We start from the raw sequence: 8,937 nt of genomic DNA, 5'->3' as shown, positions 1-8,937 counted from the left end.
GGGAGGCGGAGGCAGGAGAATGGCATAAACCCGGGAGGCGGAGCTTGCTGAGATCCGGCCACTGCACTCCAGCCTGGGTGACAGAGCGAGACTCCGTCTCAAAAAACAAAAAATAAATAAATAAAATAAATAAAATGTTAGAGGAATAATCCTGATCAGCCGTGTAGCTCTGGCTTGTCATCTCTGCTTTGAAAGGGATGCGATGCATCGGTCTTTGCATTGTTGTGTGTTTGCCACATTCCGCCTCTAGGGGGCAGGGCAGTCTCATGTATTATTTTCCATTCTCAGCTTCCCAGCCTGATTAGGACCTTGATGTACGGTATGCCAGGCAGCCAGGAAATTTTCTGATACAATTTTTTGAGGGGGCTAGGGGGCTGACAACATGAATCTCATGCATCAGAAAATACAGTTTTATTCCTATTTACTACTTGAGAAAACTGAAGCTCTGAAAGTGATTTGCCTAGAGTCACACAAAGTCCTTCCATGGCACCATGCTTTCTCTGAATGCTAAGGTCCCAGAGAGCTTCAACTACTAAGCACTGGGGAATGGGCTTCCCCGTGTAAATGCTTCCAACCGGCAGGCTTGGAGAGAAACCAAATACCATGAGGAAGCTGTGGTAACTGGCAAATTATGTTGCCCTAAACGAGCTTCCCCAAAAGAGGAAGTAAGTCACTTACTAAGCATTCTTCCCCATGACCAATGTTTATGATCCTGCCAGGGAACACCGCAGTGAGTGAGGCAGAGGGGCCAAGTCTTACATCAACCCTGAGATACCATGTCCAGCTCAGGGTCTGAGCTCAAGGAAGGTCTGATGGATAAATAAACAACTTCCCACTGGGCTGAGTGAACTGCACACAGGTCCTGTGCAGGCCTCTTTGCTCCTTTCAGAACAGAAGACTTGGCATCGAGGGTCAGGACCACAGCCTGACATGGTACGGAGAGATAATGAACAGCAGATTGGTCTAAATGTCTCCAAAGTCTCATCCAAGTCTGCTATCTTGACATTCTATGAATCGGAAGGCTGGTGAGTGTGAGAAGAGACAGCAAAGGCCAAAATGGCTCCAGGGAGCATGAGAAAAAAGCCAAAGAAAAGCCAAAAGAATTTCTTTTTCCTTAGAGACGGGATCTCGATTTGTTGCCCAGGCTGGAGTGCAGTGGCACGATCATAGTTCACTGTAACCTCAACCTCCCTGGCACAAGTGATCCTCCCGCCTTGACCTCCCAAAGTGCTGGGAGCTACTGTGCCTACCCCAAGAGGAATCTGAAGTTGTCATTTCTTACTACAGGAGTCCTGGAAGGAAGAAAATATTAGGCACCTTTGGCCATTAGTTCAGCAGGACTCAATCAGACATTCATTCGTCTACTCAGTATTTATTAAGCAGCTACTATGTGCTGTGCTACGTGTTTCCAAGCTTATAGCTCCTTCATGCATGCCCGCAGCACGTAACACAGAACCTGACACACAAAATGCACTCAGTGTATGTCAGTTAAATGTAAATCTGAAGGGGCTCTCGGTCCAACAAGAGGGGACATGAGACGTAAACAACCATGAAGGAATAAAAAGGGGCAGAGCGCTCATTGAGAGGGTCAAGGATAGACCAAACATCAGAGACACCAGCAAACAGGCAGGAGAGGTAACAGCTGTGTCCAGCCTGGGAACTGGGTACAGCAGCCCAAGAGAAGGGAACAACATGAGCAAAGACCTAGAGGCTAGCAGAAGGCCTGAGTGGGCTAACCAGGGGGACACACGGGTCAGCCTGGCTAGAGCATAGTCCGTAAAAAGATGAGAGGAAAAAGGCAGACTGGGGACAGATCCTAAGAAGACATTGCAGGGCAGGCAGAGGAGTTTTCAGGCCAAAGAGAGAGTGAAACTACTGGAGCTGGACCGCAGAACATGGTCTGGCTGCGCCTCATCAGAGGCTTGATGGAGTGAGAGCAGGAGGGGCAATCTACTAGGAGACCATGGCCAAAATTCAGAGGGTGATGGTGAGAGGGAGCCTGCCTAGAGCAGCGGTCCTGGGAGCTCTGCTGGAGGAAGATAGAGCCGCACACCTGGAGCAGCTCTGATGCCTTTAAAGCCTGCCTGCGGGAGGCAGTGGTGTACCATAGGCTTGGAAGCCAGACAGTTCTGGGCTCCATCTGCCTGAATAACCTTGGGCAGGTCACTGTACCTCTCTGATCCTTGTTTCCTTGTCTGAAAAAATAAAGATAATAGGCCGGGCGCGGTGGTTCATGCCTGTAATCCCAGCACTTTGGGAGGCAGAGGCGGGCGGATCACCTGAGGTCTGGAGTTCAAGACCAGCCTGACCAACATGGTGAAACCCCATCTCTACTAAAAATACAAAAATCAGTCGGGGGTGGTGGCATGTGCTTGTAGTCCCAGCTACTCGGGAAGCTGAGGCACGAGAATTGCTTGAGCCCGGGAGGCGGAGGTTGCAGTGAGCCAAGAGTGTGCCATTGCACTTCAGCCTGGGCAACAGGAGCGAAATTCCATAAAACAAACAATCAAACAAACACACCCATCTGGCAGGGGCTCTGTGCAAATGAGACAAGAAGTAGTGCTCCAGGGTGGGTTAGAACACTGCAGACCCTGGAGCCCAACTCCCTGGGCTCCTCCAGCTCCTTCACAGTTCTGCCACTTATTCATTGAGTGATCCTGGGTATGCTATCCAACTTTTCTGGACCTCAGTTACCTCATCTGTAAAATGGAGTTAATAACAATATCTACATGAGAGGGCTCATGTGGAGATTGAATGAATTAATACATGGAAAGCGCTTAGAACAAATAGTGCTTAGCACACAGTAAGAGCAGTGAAAAAATGTTAGCTATTATTACATAAAGCCACATAGCGTGGGGCCTGGCAGAAGGCTGAGACTCACTCGGTACACGTGTGGCCTCTTCGCCATGCTCCAGGCCTTTATTCTGCTCCCAGCAAATTCACAGGCCATGGTAGGCAGGGGTGGGACAGATGAGGAAAGGGCAGACAGCACGTCTGGTCTGACGCCTTTCTCCTGGCAGCCACCTCCATGAAGGGACCACTCACATTCCTTCCATACGCCTCATCCCTCACCTGCCACCCAGGTACTCAAACAGCAGCCTGGCCTGCCCTGATCCCTCCTTCCTCTGAGAACTTCCACTCCTCACCACCGTTGCCACTCATTTTGTCCCGAGCACTGTCTCTATGGCATGGTTAGGCCTGCAACCCTGTCTCCCTGGATGGAGGGGAGCAGGGGTTCTGCAAGCACTAAGAGCGTGGTGTTTGCTCAGCCTGGTGGCCCCTCCTGCACTGTGCACACAGCCAAGAAATGTTTGTAGATGATAACAACCCCATTCTTGCCCCAGATCTAGATAGAGAAGCAAGACTCTCATTCTCGTTAAATTCAACATTACCATTTCCACCCACATGAAGATAATGCTCACAACCCAGTGGGAGGGAAGATAAATGGTTTTCCCTCCTGGGAAGGAGAGACACCCCCTGGGAAAAGTACCCAAGACCCCAAAGGAGAGACCTCCCCTGAGCCTCTCCGTGGGCTCGCTGTCTCATATGCTGTCTCTCAGTGGCCTTAGCCCCGCGGGGAGCATGCTGACGTCCCATTGCAAGCAGAGGACAGCATGTGGTAGACCATACATTGCCCTAGCTGTCAAGAATACCATGTTGGGCCGGGCTTGGTGGCTCGGCACTTTGGGACACCAAGGAGGGAGGATCACTTGAGCCCAGGAGTTTGAGAACAGTCTGGGCAACACAGAGAGACCCCATCTCTGCTTAAAAAATTTGGAGGGATAGCAACCAGAAGGACCAGCCTGATGTTCTTTTTTGCAATAATTGCTCACTGCAGCCTCGAACTCCTGAGCTCACTTAAGTGAACTATGTTTGCAACACTGCACTCCAGCCTGAGTGACAGAGCAAGACCCTGTCCCAAAAACAAACCAAAAACAAAAATCAAAACAAAAACAAAAACAAAAACCACCACCAGGCCAGCCCCTCCAGTTGCTATCTCCAAATGTAAGCCAACTTGCGGGGTGGGTGGGGGTGGGGGTAACGGAAGGAGAGTTGCCACCATACCAGCTTCAGCCCACCACCGCCTACAGCAGAGCCTGAGCTGGGCCCATGCAAAAAGCGTGGGAAATGCAGCTCTTCAGTGTGGAGCAACTCAGCAGGGGCCCCTAGCACTCCTATAAATCATTCTAGGTGGCAGAACTGCAAGGGGGCCAAGCCAAGATCAACAACAAAAGCAGAGCTATTCTCTAATCAACCAGGCTTGGAGGGAGCGGTGGGGGTATATGGACAATTCCAGGTAAAAAGACCTGAGTATTAGTCAGGACCATCGACTACTAAAAAGCAAGCAAACAAAACCTTCGCGTACAGAGGACCCAGGACCAAAAGGAGGTAGGGACGCATCTCACTCTATCTGCACTGGAAAGGCCACACCCTGAGCACGGCAAAAGGGATACTGGCATCCTGAAACCTGTCCAGAGGGGACGGTGCAGGAGGATATGGGAATCCTGGGTGGATGACATGGATGGGGGTGGACATGACAGCTGATGTCCAATGCAGTAGAGGGAAAGTTCACAGGATTGGGAGTCTGTCTTATTAGTAATGTAACCTCCGGTGGGCTTCACTTCTCTGATCCCCCAGTTTCTTCTGCTGTAAAATGTGGATCGTGGTGACAGAAGCACAGGATCATTGGGAGGACTAAAGAAAGTCCCTGGGCACAGCGGAGCCCCCCAACAAGCTGCAGCTCGGCCCAGGCACCACTCTCCCCTCTTCCTCCACCAGGGGGAGCCTGGGGACCAAGAAAGCCCAGCCTATACCCGCTCCACCTAGCCTCCCCCAATGCTGCAGCCTCTGCTGCTAAACTCCCACCCTGCCTGCCCTCGCTTCCAGCGGCTTCTCACCCACTCCTTACAAACCCAGAACAGACCTAGCAGGGGAGTCGCTTGCAGCAGCAGCAGTGACAGCAATGGCTACGGCATCAACAGGCCCTCCTGATGCCAGGCCAGGAGGGAGAGTGGAAAGGAGGGAGACAGAGCCTTCTTCCCTGCGGCCGTCAACTCCCCACTCATCCCAGACTCATCTCCTCCTGTTCAAATCCTCTAGAGACCTAAGGCTCTCCTGGCCTCTCCCAGCTCAGGGCCAGTCCAGGTCCTGAGGCTAAGAGACTCCTGTGGGTTGGAGAGCTTTAGAGAAAAAATACCAGGCCTTGGAGACAGGAAGACTTGGGTTCTACTCCCAGCTCCATTAGCAACTAGTAGGGTAACCTTGAGCGAGTTCCCTTCATCTTGGAGCCTCAGTTTCCCCATCTCTAAAATGCAGTTGCTAACACTCACTGCAGAAGGCTTGTTGTGAAGTCCAAAAGAGGTAATAATGGGTGTGCAAACAGTTAACATATGGTCAGGAGAGAAACTTAAAGTACCATCTAAACCCCTTTATTAATCCAGTAGGAAATGCAAAGCAAGGAAACGCAACAAGCGACCTGGGGGTTCACAAAAAGAGGGAAGGACCAAGAGGTAGGCCTGTACGGATAGCAGAAACATGGAGCTCAGGAACAAACAGGCAACCAGTCAGCCAAGAGATTCAGACCAATGTCTGCAGGGTGGAGAGCCAGAGTCATGGAATCCCATAACTGGGGACCACCAGATCATTTCATTGGGCTTTCTACCTGATTCAGGAATCATGCTTCCTCCAGTTCTCCCAGACTCCCACCCGAGCTCGGCTGAGAGCTCCAGGTCCAGCCAGCTCCCACCTCCATCTCTTGAGGCAGTCCACTGCACCACCAGAAGGCCAGGTTGGAAAGTTCTTCCTAATCTATCTCAAATGTTCTCACCGTTACGGGTTCTGCCCACTGAAGCCACACATAATGAATCCGCTCCCTCTGTCACAGGCCTGACCCCTCTAGAAAAGTCTTCTGCAGCCAGGCTCAAAGACCACCATACCCCATGCAGTCTTCCTCTGCCCCCGGCCCACCACGGCCCTCTCCTGAATGGACCTTGGTCTACCTCTGTCCCTCTTCCAGTGTGGCGCCCCAAGGCACACAGTCAGTCCTCCCGGACTGAGCTCGCAGCAGCCCTGCCTGGGCAGGAAAGCCCATTTCCTTTGCCCCCAGACTCCTCAGGGGCAGTCCACACTAAAACTCAGCTTAGAGTGTGCTGCAATGGAGCCCAGCCGAGCCCTCAAGCTCCAGCTGCTGCTCCTGGGGCCCAGCCATCTCAACCCAGCACCCCAGCCTGCTGCCTCACCACGGGGGAGTTGCAGAGCGCTGTCTCTCGGCAGATTTCCTGAGGCAGAAGGTTTCCCCACCCCCAACCCAGCCTCCAAGAGACACTCCACTGGTTGTGGCACATGGTAGGACCAGCTGAGCAGTGAGAGGAGGGGGAAGCCTGTCCATTTGCTACAGGACTTCAGACTTGCTCTGTAGTGTAGCTGGATTAAACACAGAACCATCAAATCTGAGCTGGAGGGGTACTTCAAGAGTATTCAAGGCAGACCTTGCCATTTAAAATGATACAGGGGAACTAATGGCCTAAGAGAGAAAGAGACTCAGTCAAGGTCACAAAGCCAATCTGCAACAGAGCTGAAAGGGGAACTCAGGTCTCCCAACTCCCAGCTCAGTGTTCCTTTGAATACGGCAGAAAAGAAATAAGGGAGGCTTTAGGGCAGCCTTGGGAGCCTGCACGCCCTTGACTCTCTCAGCCTGATACATGTATCCCAATCAGCTCACCATGGTATCCACACAGAAAAAGTGAACCCAGCCCATGTCCCACCAACCCAAGAGATAGTGCCAAGGTGTCCCAAATAGACACACAGACCCCAGTGCCCCCAGTGCAGGAACTGGAACCCATTCAGCAGAGGGGCAATCTAGACTTCCCTTCCCGGTCGGGCTCTTTAAATGGGTGTTGTTTTCCTTGAAGGGTGGAGAGGGGGTGGACTTTGAGGAACTAGCCAAGGGCTTGGCCTCCATCTTTGCTCCCCCATCTTTGCTCCCCTCGGCCAGAATGTGCTGCAGTTCCCCTCAGAGGGATGTCTCAGCCTCCAGCAGCCATTCTGGTCCCCACCTGGCTCTCTGGTAAGGGATGGAGCTGAGGCGGCCAGAGGAGAAAAGATCAGGCAAAAAGAAAACGAAAAAAAAAAAAAAAAAAAAGAGGGCGGGGGGGGGGGGTCTTTCTCTCCCCTGGGGCTCTGAGTAGACACCCTCGCCGACCATAAAAATTCCAATCAGCATATCCAAAATAAATAAATAAATGAAAATCCATCTTCTGGCAAGGATGCAGCTAGGGGTTGAAGAAGTGGAGGCGGGGGAGGCGACGATGACTGCTCTAGTCCCTCGCTGGCCGTGGTACCGGGAAAGAAGAGACACCTGCACTCATCTGGCCAACCCCGTCTGGGGCGGCTAGGGAAGGGGTGTCAGCTGGATGAGGGGGACCGGGCTTCTCCTGACGGGTTGGGACAGGAGAGGAAGACACGGAACCAGACACTGGCTTCTTACTCTATCAGCTGGACAAGTTGGAGAGGGATCTAGAGGGAAGAGCCAGGGGTACAAACACACATTCCTTACTTTCTCTGGAGGGTCGTGGCCGGGCTGGTGCTGGTACTAGTGCTGTGGCCTCCGCCGGCGCCGGGACTGGAGCTCCTGGATGCGCCACGGCTCAGCTGGCCCCGCTCCCGCGGTGGCCGCGGCCCCACGCCCACTGCCGCCGAATAGCCCGCTTCCTTCTCGCGGCCCGGGTGCGCCGGCCCGGCCTCCCGCCCGCCACGCTCGCGACCCAGGGCTGGGTTCTCGTGGTGCAGGTGGCACTGGGCCACGTCACGCTCGCGGGCTGTGTAACCGGTAGTGTCCTGGAGCGGGTAGGAGGCGTCCCGCTCCTTGTCCCGATACACAGCCTCCCGATTCTGGTAGGCGCCTTCCCGGTTCGGGTAGCCCACGTCCCGGGCCGCCTGGTGGAACTGGCTCTCCCGCAGCTCGCGGTGGTGGAACTGGGTCTCGCGCAGGTTCTGGTACTGGCTCTCGCGGCCCGGGCTATCCCGCGCGCCGTGGGGGTCCCGGTGCAGCTCCCCGCGGTGCAGCTGGCTCTCCTCTCGCAGGTCGCGGTTCTCCTGGGTGAGCTGGTCCAGCTGGCCCTCCAGCTCCTCGATGCGCCGCCGCTGGGTCTCCAGCAGCTGCTGCTGGCTCTCGATGATGTTGTTCAGCTCCAGCAGGTACTCCACGGCCCGATTTGGGCTCTCGGATCCCGGGCCGCCCGGGGGCCCCGACCCCGCCTCCATCCTGGCGGCCCAGGGGCAGGGGAACGGGCAGGAGAGCCCGGTCCCCGCTCTCTCACGGCGCCACCCTCCCCCGGGCCCAGCCGGGGGAGGGGGCCGGCGGGACGCGAGGGCGCGCACCGGGCTTGAGGGCCCGGGGGCCCTAGGGGGCCCGGGAGACAGCGCTGGGGCCGGCGGCACGGGGAGCAGGAGCTGAGGCTGCCGCCGCTGCCGCCGCCACCACCACCACCACAGCCACTGCTCGGGAGGACGCGGCCCACGGCGCTCCGCCCGCTGCGGAGTCACTGCGCAGCGCGGCCGCGCGGGACCGCCCCGGCCGCCGGCCCGCCCCCCGCCCCTGCCCCCATCCGGCTCGCCCGGCCCGCCCCCGCGCGCCTCACCTGCGGCTGCCACCCGCACCCGCAGCTGAACTGGCCCCAAGGCACCGGCGCCCAGTCAGGGCCAGCCCCATCACAGCCCGCAAAAGATCTCTCCATTCCACCCGTCCCAGGGTCCTCACTTAACGCAGCCTAAAGAAGAGCTCCTTCCCAGAGTCCGCCAGTCCCTCGGGCTAGGGATCTTCATCCAAAGCCACCCCGGGAGGAACCCCCATCCCAGGCGGTCCCCGGGTCCAGACAACCCGTGGACTCCCCATCCCCTAGGTCTGCCAATCCCAACCAGTGTCAGATTCCCCTTCCT

The 8,937-nt window shown here is 55.4% G+C and overlaps 1 protein-coding gene across 1 annotated transcript in view; it reads right to left on the bottom strand.

Moving 5' to 3' along the window:
- Positions 1-8,492, bottom strand: part of IQSEC2 (IQ motif and Sec7 domain ArfGEF 2) — a 105,110-nt gene extending 96,618 nt beyond the window's left edge. The window contains exon 1 of the mRNA XM_031936600.1: positions 7,556-8,492. Within this exon, the coding sequence (XP_031792460.1) occupies positions 7,556-8,262 (707 nt within the window). The 5' untranslated portion in view covers positions 8,263-8,492. The remainder of the gene's footprint in view (positions 1-7,555) is intronic.
- Positions 8,493-8,937: the final 445 nt, after the last annotated feature.

This window comes from Piliocolobus tephrosceles, chromosome 12, assembly GCF_002776525.5.
Source record: "Piliocolobus tephrosceles isolate RC106 chromosome 12, ASM277652v3, whole genome shotgun sequence".
NCBI lineage: Eukaryota > Metazoa > Chordata > Mammalia > Primates > Cercopithecidae > Piliocolobus > Piliocolobus tephrosceles.
Note: the sequence above shows the minus strand (reverse complement) of the source record. Positions and strands in the feature narration are given on the sequence as shown.